This window comes from Glycine soja, chromosome 18 (assembly GCF_004193775.1).
Source record: "Glycine soja cultivar W05 chromosome 18, ASM419377v2, whole genome shotgun sequence".
Taxonomy (NCBI): domain Eukaryota; kingdom Viridiplantae; phylum Streptophyta; class Magnoliopsida; order Fabales; family Fabaceae; genus Glycine; species Glycine soja.
Genome location: NC_041019.1, coordinates 25,340,539 through 25,362,914, shown reverse-complemented (window position 1 = coordinate 25,362,914; position 22,376 = coordinate 25,340,539). Strand labels below are relative to the sequence as shown.

The following is a 22,376-nucleotide window of genomic DNA, read 5'->3' as shown; positions in this document are numbered from 1 at the left end:
TCCAGTTTATAGCAGATCCTTTTCTAAAACTGATGATCTGGTTGAAACCAGCCAAATGAAGCATCAGACTCAATTCAATATAATTAATATTTAAGGTAAAAGTAGTACTAAGGAAAAACATTGATTCTTCCTAAAGGTCATATGTATAATGCTCGAAATTCATTTAACAACTATAATATGACACATAATCACTTTTTAAATCAACATCACAACATAAACTAACTTGAACAAAGTGTTAAAGTGATTCTATGATATAGCCTTCAAAAGCTAACAAAAGATCAGTTCTCATCCCTTTCACTCGTTTTCACAAGTCGCATACTAATAAAAGTCACGTGCAGCTAGGAAAAAGAAACTATTGTAACATAACATATACATGATATACTTACTCTTCCTTTACATAAACATATTCCAACTTGATGCAATCCTACCCCGCAAGGGCATTGGATAGAAGACTCCAAGTAGATTGGGCCAGAGATCCAAGGGAAGGCCCTAGGGTTCTCATGAGCCTTAGGGTAGATTTTGAGCCCATGGGCTAAGTATGAGCCCGCTTATCTTTGTAAATATTAGAATAGGTTTTTTCCTTTGTTTAGGCCTTGTATTTTGGTCATTCTAGTAGTATAGGGTTTTAGCCTTGTATTTCAAGGCATTTTGAGTAGTCTTTGTAGTAGGACTTTTTTAGTATTTTGTCATGGGGGTGAGCTTAGCTATTATAGGGGGTGTGTAGCTAAGTTCTAGCTTCTCATCTCAAGGAGGTGAGCTTAGCTATTAGAGAGGTGTGTGTAGATAAGCTCTAGCTTCTTTAGGAATCTTTTCAAGGAAGCTTCTCAAGGAGGTGAGCTTAGTTATTAGAGGGGTGTGTGTAGCTAAGCTCTAGCTTCTCAAGGAAGTTTTCTCAAAGAAGCTTCTCAATGAAGTTTTCTCAAGAAATCTTCTCAAGGAAGCTACCTAGTCTATAAATAGAAACATGTGTAACACTTGTTGTAACTTTGATGAATGAGAGTCTTGTGAGATACAACTCAAAGTTCAACTTCTCTCCTTTTTTTCTTCCTTCAATTTCGTGCTCCCCCCTCTCTCTTTCTCTCCCTCTTTCTTTTCCTCCATTGAAGCATCCTCTCCCAGCTTCTTATCCAAGGCTCATCTTGGTGGTGAAGTTCCTTTTTCTATGGCTTATTCCCTAGTGGATGGCGCCTCCTCTCACCTCTTCTCCTTTGTCTTCCGCTGCATCTCCATGGTGAAAAATCACCATTGAAGGACCTCATTGAAGCTCAAAGATCCAGCCTCCATAGAAGCTCCACAAGAAAGCTTCCATCACAACTTATACTTGTGTGATCACTGGCTGAGATAACAACTTCACTTCGAAAGAAGAAGAAGAAAAAGGAAATGAGGGTTCTTACCTTCGTAGAAGACAATGTTGCGAGGAAGAGGGAGTGTGAGGGAGAAAGGAAACGACAGCAGCGTGGCATGGCGGTGACGGGAGACAAAGGGCATGAACAAAAGGGGGTTTTCGCCCTATGTGCAAAATGACACTGCAAAAAAGAAGAGTAATCACATACAAGAAATTACACTTCGATGATGGAAACGATGACGACAACAAACGGAGGTTTGAGTTCAACAGTGACGAGAAGGCAAGTGGAGCAAGAGAAGCCACTGGAGAGGGAGCGTGGGGGATAGTAAGTGAGAGCAGAGCGCAAGTTATTTGGATTTTCTTCGACGCCAAAGTATTTAGGACGGTTTATCTTATAATTGTTCTAAAAGGTACTTTTTGGAATGGTTTAACTTATAATCATTCTAAAAATAATTTTTTTAGGGAATTGCTTAGGGCACCCAACATTTTTGCTAGTACACCCAATAGTTTTCCTAAATACCAAAAATGTCCTTATGGGCATTTTTAGTTATAAATAGCTTATCATGTTTTTCATTTCTGCAGTGCCTTATTTTTTCGTAAAACTGCACTCCCTTAGTGTAACTTGCTTCTGTTAGCGTTGTTTTCTAAGCGTTTGTTGTCTCCGTTGGTGTACGTGCATTGTTTACGAATATACGGTAAAGTTCAGTGATTTTTCGTTGCTAGAGAAGAAGAGGTGTGCAATTTTTTTTTCAAAATAGACGGATTGGCAATCAATCTATATGGTTCAGTTGAAACAATGATTTAGTTGAAAAAATGATTCAAACAACCAACAACCAAAACAATGATTCAAACAAAACAGGGAACAAAGAATAACTTACCTCGAAGGAGAACGCTTCTTGCGTGAATGGAAGCAAGGAAGAATAGGGAACGAAGAAGAAGAAACAAACAAGAAGAACCAAGGAAGAAGTAACAAGGAGCTAGCACCAACAAAGGAAGAAGAACAACAACAACAAGGAAGAAGAAGTGTGAACGAAGGAAGAAGTGACTCGTATGGATGAGTCACTTTTTTTTATAGTGAAAAGGTGAAGTGCATTTTAGCCCTTTCACCTTGGTTGCTAGGTGTCCCAATAAAAATACTTGGTGCCCAAAATAATTGCCTTTTTTTTAGAACAGTTACCCTAAAATCTTTCTAAGAATATTACTTTTATTAACAAAAATTTCACTGCATTTTCTATTGAACTGTTCTTTTATAATTGTTCTAAAAACTGTTCTAAAACATATTTTTTGTACTAGTAAATATTTATTTGTTAAATGAATTACTAGTGAAAACTACTATTTGATAGATATAAACTATTTTCAAAAAACTATTTATAACTTTTGCGGTTAACAAGTGGGGGTAACAGTGGGTGGGAGAGAGAAAAGAGAAGTAAAAAATGGATATTGTGGTCTTTTAAATAGTTTGTATTAAGACAAAAATTGTCTCATAAGTAATCCAGTAACAAATAATAAAGATTTTGTCCGGTCCATTATCTTTTAAGTTGTGATGTTGCATGATGTTTTTTAAAATCACACATAGAATAACTAAAATTGTCCTTTCTAGTATCATATTTTTGCAAAACAAACGGTCTCTTATAATATTAATGATAAACAATAAAAATTAATGATAATAAGCTTAATTTTGTAAAATTATCATTTTCATCATTTATTTTTTATTTTAATTTATCTTAATAAAATAACCTAAAATGATAATTATAACGAGACTGGAAAAGTAACTTGTATGATTTTCATTAGTTAGATTATTTAAAATTATATTTTAATTTAGATAAAGTTATTTTTTTAATTAATACTTTTTATTGATTTATTAAATTTACTCTTAAAAGTGTGAGTGGTGAGTGTGGAATATAAATATGGTACTCAAAACTCAAGGTATGAAAATGAGGATTAAGTTACTGTTAATACATGCAGTAAAAAAAGTTACTGTCTGTACATATATAATATCCTATACAAGTATTTCTTTTTAAACAGAATATGAAGACAAAGCAAGTAATATAATATTCATTTATCATTAAACGTGGAGATTAATTGGTGTAGAATTATTCAAATTTAATTAATAATTTTTTGTTTGAATTTTGAGAACTATTATAGTTATATTAAATATTTTAAAAAATATTTTTAATAATAATCTTATTTTTTTTCGTACCTAATTAAGGAGTATCAACTGTCTCCTATCTTTCCAGCCACATATTCTCTGCAGGCAAAATAAAAACCATAAATGTACACTTGTCTTCTTCAATTAATGTCCACACTGACCATTCCAGGGTTGAGACTGTGAAGAATATTCGTCTGAGGATAATTTCGTTGGACTGGATTTACTAGCATTATTTTTTTCTCTAGATATCAACTGACGTGATCATATGAATCGATGCATTGTCTTAAAATTTCACTGTTTCACAGTGAAAAATAAATATTAAAATAATGCGAACCCGTGTAACACGAGTCTCACCTTTCTTTTGGGTGTTAATAAATTTACTCTAATAAACAACCAAATCTTGACCTGATAAAGATACTGTCATGGCCACGCGATACGATAAATTTTGCTACTTCTAGCTACTGGTGATAGGATCTATCATTCTTAGAACATTTTCAACGGTGTCAATTACTATTTCATTCTCATATCTTGTTTTAGCAATCTAAACTTTTTTTAAAAAATAATTCATATTTTAGAATTTTAAAGTCTAAATAATAGGTTTTTGCATATATTTTCTTATTTAATATTCATCATAAAGATATTAAAGATCAATATTAAATAATAATATTTTAATCAAAATATCATAATTGTTTTAATTTTACCGAAATATCTCTTAATTCACATACAATAACCTTAAATATAAAAAAACATGAGAAAAAGATACTATAATATATAAAGTTACTTGACTTCTTTTAAGTGACTGTTATTTTAAGAATTTTAATAACTTTTCTATAACAATTCCTTTAAAAACACATCTTCAATAATATATTTTTTTTATAATTTTTTCTCCAAATAACATTACTTTTAAGAGTGGCGCTGAGCTCGTCGGATTCAGCATTAATACTAGGTTAAATGATTTATTTTACTCTTTATTTTTTTAGTTTCATCTTTTATCTTTCAAAAATTTAATTTTTATTCAATTTAGTCCTGATTTTGAAAAACTTTCTTTAGTCGTTAATTTTATTGATCATTTATCTATTTTTTTTATTTAATTTACTTATTTAATTTATTTAAGATTAATTTTGTTAATCATTTTAAAAAAATCAATTTTATTCTTTTTCTGTCCACTTTTTTTTAAAAAAAATCATTTGATTAATGATGTTAATCTTAAATGAATTCAAACTAAACTGAAAAAAAAATAATTGACCCAAAATATTTTAAAAAAATATGAAGAACTAAACTAAATTAAAAAAATAAGATAAAATTGAAGAAAAAATAAATAAAACATCAAATAAACAATTTGACGCATAAATTCTGCTATGCAGCTTGCAATATGAACCCTTGCGGGATGACCCTTGGCACCTCTATATTTTATTCTTTTTTACCAAAAAGCATTCTAAAATATCTTATCACATTTTGTTTTTGTCAATTATGTACAAAGAAAATGGACGGTTGATTAACTGATACTTGATAGCAAAACAGTAAAAGCAATCCTCACATTAACGACCACGCACTGCTAGAAAAGGAGCAAGCTTTTTTCTCTCCTTGTTGATATTCCTCAAAAAAATAAAATGGCTGGAGATGAAGAAAAACTTACAATAGTGATGTTCCCATGGCTAGCCTTCGGTCACATGATCCCAAACCTTGAGTTGGCCAAACTCATTGCTCGAAAGGGCCACCAAGTGAGTTTCGTATCCACCCCAAGAAACATACAGCGTCTCCCAAAACCGTCACCAAATACACTCATCAATTTCGTGAAGCTTCCACTCCCCAAAATCCAAAACCTTCCAGAAAACGCAGAAGCCACCACTGACATCCCCTACGACGTCGTTGAACACCTCAAAGTAGCCTATGACGCCCTCCAAGAACCTTTAAAACGTTTTCTCGAATCTTCCAAACCGGATTGGCTGTTCTACGACTTCGTGCCCTTCTGGGCTGGTTCAATTGCTTCCAAGCTTGGCATCAAAAGCGCTTTTACAGCATCTGCACTCCACCCTTCTCGGGGTTCTTAGGACCCCCTTCGTCTCTCATGGGTAAAGATTCGTTACGCCAAAAACCGGAAGATTTCATCGTTTCCCCTCCGTGGGTCCCGTTTCCGACAACCGTCGCATTTCGGTACTTCGAATTATGAGAATTGTAGACAGTTTGTCGGCCGAAAACAACACCGGCGTATCCGACGCGTACCGGTACGGTGCCAGTGCTGAGAACTGTGACATCGTGGTGATTAGAGGATGCACCGAGTTCCAACCGGAGTGGTTTCAAGTGCTGGAGAATATTTACCGGAAACCGGTTCTCCCCATTGGGCAACTCCCTAGTACTGACCCTGTTGGGGGTGAGGATACCGACACGTGGCGGTGGGTGAAGGATTGGCTGGACAAGCATGCGCGTGGGAGCGTGGTGTACGTGGCGTTTGGAAGCGAAGCGAAACCAAGGCAGGACGAAGTGACAGAGATAGCTTTGGGTTTGGAGAAATCGAAGCTTCCATTTTTCTGGGCGCTGAGGCTTCAGCGTGGGCCGTGGGACCCAGATGTGTTGCGGTTACCAGAAGGGTTCGAGGAGCGGACCAAAGCGCTTGGAGTTGTGTGCACCACTTGGGCGCCGCAGTTGAAGATTTTGGGGCACATGGCGGTTGGTGGCTTCTGTTATAAGAATATGTACAAGGAAAAGAATAACCTCAAAATAATAGGTGGAGAATATACAGAAAAAAGACCAACTCACATCTTCCCATTGGTACAAATTAACAAATATGTGAATTAGAGTTTTTTGCCCATTCATGGAAAGGGTTGTGAAATAGTACTACTAACTTAACTAAAAAGCAAGTGGATGGAATTCTGATTAATAAGGCTATAGATACAGTAAACCACAATGTACTTGTAATAACCTTCTGGGTGAAGAAAGAACTATTCTATTATAGCTTACCAAACTAAAAAAAATCAAATTAACAAAATGAGAGAACATACAAACACAAGGTTCAGAATAACAAGCAAGTAAATCAGTATGTTAATTATCTTGATGATATAAACCTCCAGTTTATAGCAGATCCTTTCTAAAAACTGATGATTTGGTTGAAACCAGCCAAATGAAGCATCAGACTCATTCAATATATAATATTTAAGGTAAAAGTAGTACTAAGGAAAAACATTGATTCTTCCTAAAGGTCATATGTATAATGCTCGAAATTCATTTAACAACTATAATATGAACACATAATCACTTTTTAAATCAACATCACAACATAAACTAACTTGAACAAAGTGTTAAGTGATTCTATGATATAGCCTTCAAAGCTAACAAAAGATCAGTTCTCATCCCTTTCACTCGTTTTCACAGTCGCATACTAATAAAAGTCACGTGCAGCTAGGAAAAAGAAACTATTGTAACATAACATATACATGATATACTTACTCTCCTTTACATAAACATATTCCAACTTGATGCAATCCTACCCCGCAAGGCATTGGATAGAAGACTCCAGTAGATTGGGCCAGAGATCCAAGGGAAGGCCCTAGGGTCTCATGAGCCTTAGGGTAGATTTTGAGCCATGGGCTAAGTATGAGCCCGCTTATCTTTGTAAATATTAGAATAGGTTTTTTCCTTTGTTTAGGCCTTGTATTTGGTCATTCTAGTAGTATAGGGTTTTAGCCTTGTATTTCAAGCATTTTGAGTAGTCTTTGTAGTAGGACTTTTTAGTATTTTGTCATGGGGGTGAGCTTAGCTATTATAGGGGGTGTGTAGCTAAGTTCTAGCTTCTCATCTCAAGGAGGTGGAGCTTAGCTATTAGAGAGGTGTGTGTAGATAAGCTCTAGCTTCTTTAGGAATCTTTTCAAGGAAGCTTCTCAAGGAGGTGAGCTTAGTTATTAGAGGGTGTGTGTAGCTAAGCTCTAGCTTCTCAAGGAAGTTTTCTCAAAGAAGCTTCTCAATGAAGTTTTCTCAAGAAATCTTCTCAGGAAGCTACCTAGTCTATAAATAGAAACATGTGTAACACTTGTTGTAACTTTGATGAATGAGAGTCTTGTGAGATACAACTCAAAGTTCAACTTCTCTCCTTTTTTTCTTCCTTCAATTTCGTGCTCCCCCTCTCTCTTCTCTCCCTTTCTTTTCCCCATTGAAGCATCCTCTCCCAGCTTCTTATCCAGGCTCATCTTGGTGGTGAAGTTCCTTTTTCTATGGCTTATTCCTAGTGGATGGCGCCTCCTCTCACCTCTTCTCCTTTGTCTTCCGCTGCATCTCCATGGTGAAAAATCACCATTGAAGGACCTCATTGAAGCTCAAAGATCCAGCCTCCATAGAAGCTCCACAGAAAGCTTCCATCACAACTTATACTTGTGTGATCACTGGCTGAGATAACAACTTCACTTCGAAAGAAGAAGAAGAAAAAGGAAATGAGGGTTCTTACCTTCGTAGAAGACAATGTTGCGAGGAAGAGGGAGTGTGAGGGAGAAAGGAAACGACAGCAGCGTGGCATGGCGGTGACGGGAGACAAAGGGCATGAACAAAGGGGGTTTTCGCCTATGTGCAAAATGACACTGCAAAAAAGAAGAGTAATCACATAACAAGAAATTACACTTCGATGATGGAAACGATGACGACAACAAACGGAGGTTTGAGTACACAGTGACGAGAAGGCAAGTGGAGCAAGAGAAGCCACTGGAGAGGGAGCGTGGGGGATAGTAAGTGAGAGCAGAGCGCAAGTTATTTGGATTTTCTTCGACGCCAAAGTATTTAGGAGGTTTATTTTATAATTGTTCTAAAAGGTACTTTTTGGAATGGTTTAACTTATAATCATTCTAAAAATAATTTTTTTAGGGAATTGCTTTAGGGCACCCAACATTTTTGCTAGTACACCCAATAGTTTTCCTAAATACCAAAAATGTCCTTATGGGCATTTTTAGTTATAAATAGCTTATCATGTTTTTCATTTCTGCAGTGCCTTATTTTTTCGTAAAACTGCACTCCCTTAGTGTAACTTGCTTCTGTTAGCGTTGTTTTCTAAGCGTTTGTTGTCTCCGTTGGAACGTGCATTGTTTACGAATATACGTGAAAGTTCAGTGATTTTTCGTTGCTAGAGAAGAAGAGGTGTGCAATTTTTTTTCAAAATAGACGGATTGGCAATCAATCTATATGTTCAGTTGAAACAATGATTTAGTTGAAAAAATGATTCAACAACCAACAACCAAAACAATGATTCAAACAAAACAGGGAACAAAGAATAACTTACCTCGAAGGAGAACGCTTCTTGCGGTGAATGGAAGCAAGGAAGAATAGGGAACGAAGAAGAAGAAACAAACAAGAAGAACAAGGAAGAAGTAACAAGGAGCTAGCACCAACAAAGGAAGAAGAACAACAACAACAAGGAAGAAGAGTGTGAACGAAGGAAGAGTGACTCGTATGGATGAGTCACTTTTTTTATAGTGAAAAGGTGAAGTGCATTTTAGCCCTTTCACCTTGGTTGCTAGGTGTCCAATAAAAATACTTGGTGCCCAAAATAATTGCCTTTTTTTTAGAACAGTTACCTAAAATCTTTCTAAGAATATTACTTTTATTAACAAAAATTTCACTGCATTTTCTATTGAACTGTTCTTTTATAATTGTTCTAAAAACTGTTCTAAAACAATTTTTTGTACTAGTAAATATTATTTGTTAAATGATTACTAGTGAAAAACTACTATTTTGATAGATATAAACTATTTTCAAAAAACTATTTATAACTTTTGCGGTTAAAATGGGGTAACAGTGGGTGGGAGAGAGAAAAAGAGATAAAATGGATATTGTGGTCTTTTAAATAGTTTGTATTAAGACAAAAATTGTCTCATAAGTAATCCAGTAACAAATAATAAAGATTTTGTCCGGTCCATTATCTTTTAAGTTGTGATGTTGCATGATGTTTTTTAAAATCACACATAGAATAACTAAAATTGTCCTTTCTAGTATCATATTTTTGCAAAACAAACGGTCTCTTATAATATAATGATAAACAATAAAATTAATGAATATAAGCTTAATTTTGTAAAATTATCATTTTCATCATTTATTTTTTATTTTAATTTATCTTAATAAAATAACCTAAAATGATAATTATAACGAGACTGGAAAAGTAACTTGTATGATTTTCATTAGTTAGATTATTTAAAATTATATTTTAATTTAGATAAAGTTATTTTTTTAATTAATACTTTTTTATTGATTTATTAAATTTACTCTTAAAAGTGTGAGTGTGAGTGTGGAATATAAATATGGTACTCAAAACTCAAGGTAAAATGAGGATTAAGTTACTGTTAATACATGCAGTAAAAAAAGTTACTGTCTGTACATATATAATATCCTATACAAGTATTTCTTTTTAAACAGAATATGAAGACAAAGCAAGTAATTATAATATTCATTTATCATTAAACGTGGAGATTAATTGTGTGTAGAATTATTCAAATTTAATTAATAATTTTTTGTTTGAATTTGAGAACTATTATAGTTATATTAATATTTTAAAAAAATATTTTAATAATAATCTTATTTTTTTTCGTACCTAATTAAGGAGTATCAACTGTCTCCTATCTTTCAGCCACAATATCTCTGACGGCAATAAAACCATAAATGTACACTTGTCTTCTTCAATTAATGTCCACACTGACCATTCCAGGTTGAGACTGTGAAGGAATACGGTATTTGTTAGGGCCTTAAGTTGGGGATCTTGGTTCCCTCCTAGATACTGATAGCATGATCTATTTCTCGATGTGGTGGTAGCCCTTTAGGTTCCTGAAAAACCTGTTCAAACTATGTCAGCAGTTGTACCACTAGGTCAGGAACTACTTCCACACACTTCTCTCCTTCCACCCTTTTAATTCCACCATAAACCCTTGGTCAGACTCCAACATGGTCCCTTTTATCATTTTCGTGTTAATGACAACTTTTATTAACTTCGGTTCAACTCTCAATATGACTTTTTTATTTTGCACTAGACTATTAATGTCAATTTCTCAAAATTGACCTCAATCTCCCCCAATCCAGCCAACCATTCCATTCCTAACACCAAATCCACACCACCCAATTCAAACAAGTAACAATTTTATGTGAATTGTAAATCTTACAATTTTATGAGTGGCTCCACAGTCAATTAGCACAGTCACCCTTTTATTCTTAATGTTTCCCCATAATTTAAAAGATTTTAGGGTGGTAAAGCCTTCAATACTATGCTAGGATAATTGGTGAAACTCTCCCATCTCTTCTTTCTTATCCTCTCATTGTTGGCTCTTAGGATCTCCTTCCTCCTCTTCTTCCATAATCATCAATCTGAATTGTCTATTTTTGCACACATGTGTAGGATTATACTTTTCCTCGCATGTGAAACATTCTCCCTTCATCATCTTTTCATTTACCTCTGCAGGAGACAAGTTGTGGAACGTCCTTCTACCTTTCCAACCACTTGTCCCTGTTCTTGTAGAATTCTGAAGGCTAATCACCTTAATGTTTGATGGCTACCAATCTTTTACCCACTTCTGGCCCAAATGAACATTTTTCTACAAATTACTCCCTCTACCATTACCCACGGGTAACTTCCCTAAAATTTTATTCTTATCCTCCACTCTTTGAGCCTTAACCATGGCTTCCATCAAGTTCTTTGGTTCATGAAGCCTTACTTCAATGCTAATCTCTTCCTTTAATCCCTTAAGGAACACTTCCACTAGAAATGGCTCCTCCAAACCTATGGATCCCTGCACTGTCTCTTCTTGTTGCAGTGCCAGCAATTCTTGAAAAGGATTTCCTAAGCTTAAGCCTGAAACCTTTGGGTGACAACAATCTTGAACTCATCCTAAGAATGATTTGGATTCCAATATTCCCACCATTGAAACCAACCCAGAGCTTCCCCATCCATCACAACTATTACTGCCTCCAGCTTGTCCTCTTCCCTAACCGCCCATAACTGGAAATACCTCTCGATCTTTGTCAACTAGCCCATTGGATCCTCACCATCGAATATATGCAATTCTAAATTCCTCTACTAATTTTTGTCATGTGTCGACGTACCTTCATCTCCTCCACTCATGTCAACTGTGTGCACGTTCATCACAAGAGATTTTTTCTCCTATGTCGCCGCCAACCTTTGGACCATCCCTTCAATCAAGCTCAGTCACGATTCCATTGCTTCACGATTATACTCTATTGCTTTCTCCATAGCTTCCATGCGTGTCTCCATTCTTGCGTTCACCTTGGCCACCATTAATGATTCTATGCTCCAAGATTAGAGCTCTGATACCAGTTGATAGAACTAGACCAGAATAGGGGAAAAATCATTTTGTTCGAGTTAAAATGCTACGATACAAGGGTTACACACTCTGATGAATTTGAGGACTTATCACCCTCCTACTATCTCCAATTTTTTGTCTAACTTGTAACTAACCCCTCCTAATGCTATTTATAGCCTCTTAACTAACTAGAAATTGGTTATAACTAACTAATAGTTAGTTATTCTAGTTGTCCTACAACTAACAGCTCTCTAACTCTTCCAAGGGTATTTTCTAACATACACCTTTTCCCATCTATTTTGCCCTCTATCATCATCACACCCACTAAAGACCAAAAAATCTAGTGAAAATAGCCAAAACAAGTGGGCAAAATTTGAAGAAGTACATATGCTAAATAATATGAAACAGTTGTAATTGCATGATTCACTTCAAATTATCCACTTATTACTTAAGATGAAAACTACAAAAGGATTGGAGAGCTCGGTTGACATGTCCTCCCCCCCCCCCCCTATTCTCTTATTTTAAGTGCTGCTAAGGGGACTATTTTTCCTCCTTTATTTTTGTATTTGACAAGAAACTTGGGAGACCACTCTACAAAAGCTAGCTATTGTAGTTGAAGGTCCCAAAGTTTTCCCATACTTTTAATATGGTAGTCAAGTTCCATTCCTTGAAATTAGATCCTAGCAGTATTTCTCTTTTTGAAACTACACCTATGCAATTACTACAACTTAACTCAAGGAAAATGCGAAAAGAAATTCAGATCCAACAATTACCGCTAGTAATTTCTATCCTCACTCAATCTTTATAGTGAAACATGTGTCCACCAACACAAATATTTCATGCACATCATATAAGCAACGCCATTCCTATTTCCTAAACTTCAAATTCTGATGCACCTCAACAGAGGCATGTTGAGTATAAGAATATGTACAAAGGAAAAGAATAACCTCAAAATAATAGGTGGAGAATATACAGAAAAAAGACCAACTAACAATCTTCCCATTGGTACAAATTAACAAATATGTGAATTAGAGGTTTTGTTGCACCATTCATGGAAAGGGTTGTGAAATAGTACTACTAACTTAACTAAAAAGCAAGTGGATGGAATTCTGATTAATAAGGCTATAGATACAGTAAACCACAATGTACTTGTAATAACCTTCTGGGTGAAGAAAGAACTATTCTATTATAGCTTACCAAACTAAAAAAAATCAAATTAACAAAATGAGAGAACATACAAACACAAGGTTCAGAATAACAAGCAAGTAAATCAGTATGTTAATTATCTTGATGATATAAACCTCCAGTTTATAGCAGATCCTTTTCTAAAACTGATGATCTGGTTGAAACCAGCCAAATGAAGCATCAGACTCAATTCAATATAATTAATATTTAAGGTAAAAGTAGTACTAAGGAAAAACATTGATTCTTCCTAAAGGTCATATGTATAATGCTCGAAATTCATTTAACAACTATAATATGACACATAATCACTTTTTAAATCAACATCACAACATAAACTAACTTGAACAAAGTGTTAAAGTGATTCTATGATATAGCCTTCAAAAGCTAACAAAAGATCAGTTCTCATCCCTTTCACTCGTTTTCACAAGTCGCATACTAATAAAAGTCACGTGCAGCTAGGAAAAAGAAACTATTGTAACATAACATATACATGATATACTTACTCTTCCTTTACATAAACATATTCCAACTTGATGCAATCCTACCCCGCAAGGGCATTGGATAGAAGACTCCAAGTAGATTGGGCCAGAGATCCAAGGGAAGGCCCTAGGGTTCTCATGAGCCTTAGGGTAGATTTTGAGCCCATGGGCTAAGTATGAGCCCGCTTATCTTTGTAAATATTAGAATAGGTTTTTTCCTTTGTTTAGGCCTTGTATTTTGGTCATTCTAGTAGTATAGGGTTTTAGCCTTGTATTTCAAGGCATTTTGAGTAGTCTTTGTAGTAGGACTTTTTTAGTATTTTGTCATGGGGGTGAGCTTAGCTATTATAGGGGGTGTGTAGCTAAGTTCTAGCTTCTCATCTCAAGGAGGTGAGCTTAGCTATTAGAGAGGTGTGTGTAGATAAGCTCTAGCTTCTTTAGGAATCTTTTCAAGGAAGCTTCTCAAGGAGGTGAGCTTAGTTATTAGAGGGGTGTGTGTAGCTAAGCTCTAGCTTCTCAAGGAAGTTTTCTCAAAGAAGCTTCTCAATGAAGTTTTCTCAAGAAATCTTCTCAAGGAAGCTACCTAGTCTATAAATAGAAACATGTGTAACACTTGTTGTAACTTTGATGAATGAGAGTCTTGTGAGATACAACTCAAAGTTCAACTTCTCTCCTTTTTTTCTTCCTTCAATTTCGTGCTCCCCCCTCTCTCTTTCTCTCCCTCTTTCTTTTCCTCCATTGAAGCATCCTCTCCCAGCTTCTTATCCAAGGCTCATCTTGGTGGTGAAGTTCCTTTTTCTATGGCTTATTCCCTAGTGGATGGCGCCTCCTCTCACCTCTTCTCCTTTGTCTTCCGCTGCATCTCCATGGTGAAAAATCACCATTGAAGGACCTCATTGAAGCTCAAAGATCCAGCCTCCATAGAAGCTCCACAAGAAAGCTTCCATCACAACTTATACTTGTGTGATCACTGGCTGAGATAACAACTTCACTTCGAAAGAAGAAGAAGAAAAAGGAAATGAGGGTTCTTACCTTCGTAGAAGACAATGTTGCGAGGAAGAGGGAGTGTGAGGGAGAAAGGAAACGACAGCAGCGTGGCATGGCGGTGACGGGAGACAAAGGGCATGAACAAAAGGGGGTTTTCGCCCTATGTGCAAAATGACACTGCAAAAAAGAAGAGTAATCACATACAAGAAATTACACTTCGATGATGGAAACGATGACGACAACAAACGGAGGTTTGAGTTCAACAGTGACGAGAAGGCAAGTGGAGCAAGAGAAGCCACTGGAGAGGGAGCGTGGGGGATAGTAAGTGAGAGCAGAGCGCAAGTTATTTGGATTTTCTTCGACGCCAAAGTATTTAGGACGGTTTATCTTATAATTGTTCTAAAAGGTACTTTTTGGAATGGTTTAACTTATAATCATTCTAAAAATAATTTTTTTAGGGAATTGCTTAGGGCACCCAACATTTTTGCTAGTACACCCAATAGTTTTCCTAAATACCAAAAATGTCCTTATGGGCATTTTTAGTTATAAATAGCTTATCATGTTTTTCATTTCTGCAGTGCCTTATTTTTTCGTAAAACTGCACTCCCTTAGTGTAACTTGCTTCTGTTAGCGTTGTTTTCTAAGCGTTTGTTGTCTCCGTTGGTGTACGTGCATTGTTTACGAATATACGGTAAAGTTCAGTGATTTTTCGTTGCTAGAGAAGAAGAGGTGTGCAATTTTTTTTTCAAAATAGACGGATTGGCAATCAATCTATATGGTTCAGTTGAAACAATGATTTAGTTGAAAAAATGATTCAAACAACCAACAACCAAAACAATGATTCAAACAAAACAGGGAACAAAGAATAACTTACCTCGAAGGAGAACGCTTCTTGCGTGAATGGAAGCAAGGAAGAATAGGGAACGAAGAAGAAGAAACAAACAAGAAGAACCAAGGAAGAAGTAACAAGGAGCTAGCACCAACAAAGGAAGAAGAACAACAACAACAAGGAAGAAGAAGTGTGAACGAAGGAAGAAGTGACTCGTATGGATGAGTCACTTTTTTTTATAGTGAAAAGGTGAAGTGCATTTTAGCCCTTTCACCTTGGTTGCTAGGTGTCCCAATAAAAATACTTGGTGCCCAAAATAATTGCCTTTTTTTTAGAACAGTTACCCTAAAATCTTTCTAAGAATATTACTTTTATTAACAAAAATTTCACTGCATTTTCTATTGAACTGTTCTTTTATAATTGTTCTAAAAACTGTTCTAAAACATATTTTTTGTACTAGTAAATATTTATTTGTTAAATGAATTACTAGTGAAAACTACTATTTGATAGATATAAACTATTTTCAAAAAACTATTTATAACTTTTGCGGTTAACAAGTGGGGGTAACAGTGGGTGGGAGAGAGAAAAGAGAAGTAAAAAATGGATATTGTGGTCTTTTAAATAGTTTGTATTAAGACAAAAATTGTCTCATAAGTAATCCAGTAACAAATAATAAAGATTTTGTCCGGTCCATTATCTTTTAAGTTGTGATGTTGCATGATGTTTTTTAAAATCACACATAGAATAACTAAAATTGTCCTTTCTAGTATCATATTTTTGCAAAACAAACGGTCTCTTATAATATTAATGATAAACAATAAAAATTAATGATAATAAGCTTAATTTTGTAAAATTATCATTTTCATCATTTATTTTTTATTTTAATTTATCTTAATAAAATAACCTAAAATGATAATTATAACGAGACTGGAAAAGTAACTTGTATGATTTTCATTAGTTAGATTATTTAAAATTATATTTTAATTTAGATAAAGTTATTTTTTTAATTAATACTTTTTATTGATTTATTAAATTTACTCTTAAAAGTGTGAGTGGTGAGTGTGGAATATAAATATGGTACTCAAAACTCAAGGTATGAAAATGAGGATTAAGTTACTGTTAATACATGCAGTAAAAAAAGTTACTGTCTGTACATATATAATATCCTATACAAGTATTTCTTTTTAAACAGAATATGAAGACAAAGCAAGTAATATAATATTCATTTATCATTAAACGTGGAGATTAATTGGTGTAGAATTATTCAAATTTAATTAATAATTTTTTGTTTGAATTTTGAGAACTATTATAGTTATATTAAATATTTTAAAAAATATTTTTAATAATAATCTTATTTTTTTTCGTACCTAATTAAGGAGTATCAACTGTCTCCTATCTTTCCAGCCACATATTCTCTGCAGGCAAAATAAAAACCATAAATGTACACTTGTCTTCTTCAATTAATGTCCACACTGACCATTCCAGGGTTGAGACTGTGAAGAATATTCGTCTGAGGATAATTTCGTTGGACTGGATTTACTAGCATTATTTTTTTCTCTAGATATCAACTGACGTGATCATATGAATCGATGCATTGTCTTAAAATTTCACTGTTTCACAGTGAAAAATAAATATTAAAATAATGCGAACCCGTGTAACACGAGTCTCACCTTTCTTTTGGGTGTTAATAAATTTACTCTAATAAACAACCAAATCTTGACCTGATAAAGATACTGTCATGGCCACGCGATACGATAAATTTTGCTACTTCTAGCTACTGGTGATAGGATCTATCATTCTTAGAACATTTTCAACGGTGTCAATTACTATTTCATTCTCATATCTTGTTTTAGCAATCTAAACTTTTTTTAAAAAAATAATTCATATTTTAGAATTTTAAAGTCTAAATAATAGGTTTTTGCATATATTTTCTTATTTAATATTCATCATAAAGATATTAAAGATCAATATTAAATAATAATATTTTAATCAAAATATCATAATTGTTTTAATTTTACCGAAATATCTCTTAATTCACATACAATAACCTTAAATATAAAAAAACATGAGAAAAAGATACTATAATATATAAAGTTACTTGACTTCTTTTAAGTGACTGTTATTTTAAGAATTTTAATAACTTTTCTATAACAATTCCTTTAAAAACACATCTTCAATAATATATTTTTTTTATAATTTTTTCTCCAAATAACATTACTTTTAAGAGTGGCGCTGAGCTCGTCGGATTCAGCATTAATACTAGGTTAAATGATTTATTTTACTCTTTATTTTTTTAGTTTCATCTTTTATCTTTCAAAAATTTAATTTTTTATTCAATTTAGTCCTGATTTTGAAAAACTTTCTTTAGTCGTTAATTTTATTGATCATTTATCTTATTTTTTTATTTAATTTACTTATTTAATTTATTTAAGATTAATTTTGTTAATCATTTTAAAAAAATCAATTTTATTCTTTTTCTGTCCACTTTTTTTTAAAAAAAATCATTTGATTAATGATGTTAATCTTAAATGAATTCAAACTAAACTGAAAAAAAAATAATTGACCAAAATATTTTAAAAAAAATATGAAGAACTAAACTAAATTAAAAAAATAAGATAAAATTGAAGAAAAAATAAATAAAACATCAAATAAACAATTTGACGCATAAATTCTGCTATGCAGCTTGCAATATGAACCCTTGCGGGATGACCCTTGGCACCTCTATATTTTATTCTTTTTTACCAAAAAGCATTCTAAAATATCTTATCACATTTTGTTTTTGTCAATTATGTACAAAGAAAATGGACGGTTGATTAACTGATACTTGATAGCAAAACAGTAAAAGCAATCCTCACATTAACGACCACGCACTGCTAGAAAAGGAGCAAGCTTTTTTCTCTCCTTGTTGATATTCCTCAAAAAAATAAAATGGCTGGAGATGAAGAAAAACTTACAATAGTGATGTTCCCATGGCTAGCCTTCGGTCACATGATCCCAAACCTTGAGTTGGCCAAACTCATTGCTCGAAAGGGCCACCAAGTGAGTTTCGTATCCACCCCAAGAAACATACAGCGTCTCCCAAAACCGTCACCAAATACACTCATCAATTTCGTGAAGCTTCCACTCCCCAAAATCCAAAACCTTCCAGAAAACGCAGAAGCCACCACTGACATCCCCTACGACGTCGTTGAACACCTCAAAGTAGCCTATGACGCCCTCCAAGAACCTTTAAAACGTTTTCTCGAATCTTCCAAACCGGATTGGCTGTTCTACGACTTCGTGCCCTTCTGGGCTGGTTCAATTGCTTCCAAGCTTGGCATCAAAAGCGCTTTTTACAGCATCTGCACTCCACCCTTCTCGGGGTTCTTAGGACCCCCTTCGTCTCTCATGGGTAAAGATTCGTTACGCCAAAAACCGGAAGATTTCATCGTTTCCCCTCCGTGGGTCCCGTTTCCGACAACCGTCGCATTTCGGTACTTCGAAATTATGAGAATTGTAGACAGTTTGTCGGCCGAAAACAACACCGGCGTATCCGACGCGTACCGGTACGGTGCCAGTGCTGAGAACTGTGACATCGTGGTGATTAGAGGATGCACCGAGTTCCAACCGGAGTGGTTTCAAGTGCTGGAGAATATTTACCGGAAACCGGTTCTCCCCATTGGGCAACTCCCTAGTACTGACCCTGTTGGGGGTGAGGATACCGACACGTGGCGGTGGGTGAAGGATTGGCTGGACAAGCATGCGCGTGGGAGCGTGGTGTACGTGGCGTTTGGAAGCGAAGCGAAACCAAGGCAGGACGAAGTGACAGAGATAGCTTTGGGTTTGGAGAAATCGAAGCTTCCATTTTTCTGGGCGCTGAGGCTTCAGCGTGGGCCGTGGGACCCAGATGTGTTGCGGTTACCAGAAGGGTTCGAGGAGCGGACCAAAGCGCTTGGAGTTGTGTGCACCACTTGGGCGCCGCAGTTGAAGATTTTGGGGCACATGGCGGTTGGTGGCTTCTTGACTCACTCGGGTTGGACCTCTGTGGTGGAGGCTATTCTGAATGAGAAGCCGTTGGTTCTGTTAACGTTTTTGTCAGACCAAGGAATAAATGCGAGAGTATTGGAGGAGAAGAAAATGGGCTATTCTGTGCCCAGAAATGAAAGAGATGGATTGTTCACGAGTGACTCGGTAGCTGAGTCACTGAGGCTGGTTATGGTTGAAGAAGAAGGAAGGATCTATAGGGAAAGAATTAAAGAGATGAAGGACTTATTTGTGAATAGAGAAAGACAAAATATGTATATTGATAATCTCCTACGCACTCTTACAAGCTCATTGAAATGTTAATTACCAAGGTAACGGTGGTGTTACCTTTTCCTTTATGTGATTATTTGTAATCACAACTTGGTTGAATGCTTGTGTTTTATGGTTTTACCTATCTTTGGTAGTGGAATAAAAAATAAAGTAGTTGATGAAAAAACAATTACGGTTTCATTTCCTTCTTAATATTTTTTATTATTATAAAATAATTTTTTAAATAAGTTTATACTACTGACCAATTAATCTTTCATTAAAAATTCACGAAGTTTTGAAAATTATGTCTAAATTAAGTATTTTAAAAGTAAAATTATTAGGATTTTTTTTCTTCAAAATACTTTTTGTTGATTGAATCTATGTTGGGATGGTGAAAGGCTATGTTAATCTCGGTTATGAATAGTAGTTATGATGAACAACAATGTTATAAAATACGCAAGTAAACTCGCTAACTTGTATTAGTTACGAGCTTATTCTTGCTTTTAGAGTGATAGCTAGAGCTAACAAAGAAGAGAGAGGCGGGTTAGATGGATTGAATTTTTATCCCGGATGGGGTATTTAAATAAGACATTTCATTTTTTTTAGTGAATTTAAAATACTACTTTCACAATTCCGTTGTTTGAACATGAGATTTCAAAGAATTTAAAATGACATCATTTTTTAAAAGAATTTTAATAGATTAAAATCATAGGAATTGAAACTCCACTTAAATGGTAAGAATTTCAAATTCTTTCCTCTCACAATGTAGGCCCCTTTCGTTCTCTCTCTCACACCTTGCGTTCTTCGCGTCCTTTCGCACCCTAGCTCTCGTTCTGAGTCTCATGCTGCTTCCATTCACACTTCTGTTCTCTCTCACGCTTTCATTCTGCTCATTCTCTCTCATAGTGATTGTAGGTTTCTCAATCTTCATTCTCTCTCACAGTAACTAGGGTTTGAGCCTCAAAAAACCTATCTCTCTTTTTCTCTACCATCGTTCTCTTTCTCTAACGATTCACCATTCAATAATTATTTCTCTCCATAATCATCATTATCATCATCAACAACAACACTTCAATCATCGAAAACCTGATACAGACTTAGAAAGGTAGTTAGTTAGTTAGTTAGACTCGATTCTGTTAACTTCTGTTAGTTGGAAAGTAGTTAGACAGTTAGTGGTTAGAAGCTATAAGTAGCAATTGGCAGTTAGGAAACATTTTGAATAGAATATGTAATCAACCTCCTTCTTGTAATTTCTTCCTCTAAAAATGAAAACCATGACCACCATGCTCATCGAAATTCATTCGTTTCATTGAGTTCCCTTGTCTGTCCAAGAACTTCGAATCCTTTAGCTGATTTCCTAGTTCTACTATATCAATTGGTATCATCGAGCCTGTTCTTTCCTTGGTGACCAAGCAATTGCAGAGAACACACACAGTCAAGCTTCCCTTCGTGAAATGGAAGAACATCTCAGCAGCATAATGGAATCAAGATTTGTCGAGCTCACTTCTTCCATGCAACAAACAATACATGGAATGTTTCAGCAGAGGCAACAAGATTCTCCAACAGCAAGCAATCCACCTAGAGGTGAGAGATCTAGCCCCTATTCTTGTGGCACTCGATTGGCTAGGTTGGACTTTCCAAGATTCAATGGTGAAGGAATAAAACAGTGGATGATCCATTGTGAAACTTTTTTTTCGGTTGATAATACACCTGATGAATTCAAAATACATTTAGCAGTAGTTCATTTTGAAGGGAAAGCACTGTAGTGGCACAGTGCTTACATAAAATCTGTAGGATTGGAGAATTTACCTTCTTGGAATGAATATTAGATCTTGTTACTTGATCGTTTTGGATATCTTTGTGAAGATCCCATGGCGGATTTAATGAAACTCAGGCAGACAGGATCCATCATAGAGTATCATGAGGAGTTTGACTCAATTGTATCAAGAGTAGATCTTTCTGATGAGCATCAACTTAGCTGCTTTTTAGGAGGATTAAAACAAGAGGTTCAGATGATTGTTCGAATGTTTCAGCCAAATTCTGTTCGAAAGGCTTATTCCCTTGCAAAGATGTATGAATCTTCCTTCTCCATTACACAAGCCAAACCATTTGTCAAGAACCAGAAATCTTCCTTTGTTTCTAAACCACCCCTTTTTCCAAACCCTCCTAGATCAACCAATCCCTTAACCATCAATCCCTCCACCAAACCACAAACACCTAAGCACCTAACTCCTGCCTACATGGTTGAAAGAAGATTGAAGGGCCTATGCTACTTTTGTGATGAACCATTTACACCTGAACATGACCTTATACATACGAGATTGCAGATCCATGTGTTGGAAATTGAAGATGAAGAGGAGGGCTCTGGACCTCAAGAACCTGATGCTAATATGGTTAGTGAACATGATTCAGAACCTTTAATTTCTGTGAATGCATTAACTGGAGTAGCTAATTTTTGAACCATGAGAGTCACTGGTCATTGTGGGAAGAAACCTTTCCATATTTTAATTGATAGTGGAAGCACTCATAACTTTTTGGACTTAACATAGCTCAGAAGATGGGCTGCTAGACAGAAGCTATGGACACCGTATTTGTCACTGTAGCAAATGGAAATAAAGTCTATATTTCTTCAAAGGTTCCAAAATTTTCTTGGTCGATTCAAAATACCAACTTTACTTCTGATATGATGTTGTTACCTCTTGGCTGCTGTGATTTAGTATTGGGAATTGAATGGCTGGTAACACTAGGGGACATCACATGGAATTTCAACAAATTGACAATGCAATTTTTTGTGCACGGAAAAAGACATGTCCTGAGAGGAGCTACCCTTTCCAATCTGGCCACTGCCAGA

At 35.2% G+C, this 22,376-nt stretch overlaps 2 protein-coding genes across 2 annotated transcripts; both read left to right on the top strand.

Moving 5' to 3' along the window:
- Positions 1 to 5,660: 5,660 nt before the first annotated feature.
- Positions 5,661 to 6,290, top strand: LOC114397129 (UDP-glycosyltransferase 91A1-like). The gene has a single exon (XM_028359245.1). It carries the CDS (start codon positions 5,661 to 5,663, stop codon positions 6,288 to 6,290), a length of 630 nt encoding a protein of 209 aa, XP_028215046.1.
- An 11,792-nt stretch (positions 6,291 to 18,082) lies between these two features.
- On the top strand, positions 18,083 to 19,715 carry LOC114396803 (UDP-glycosyltransferase 91A1-like). The gene has a single exon (XM_028358973.1). It carries the CDS (start codon positions 18,182 to 18,184, stop codon positions 19,577 to 19,579), a length of 1,398 nt encoding a protein of 465 aa, XP_028214774.1. The 5' UTR covers positions 18,083 to 18,181; the 3' UTR covers positions 19,580 to 19,715.
- Positions 19,716 to 22,376: the final 2,661 nt, after the last annotated feature.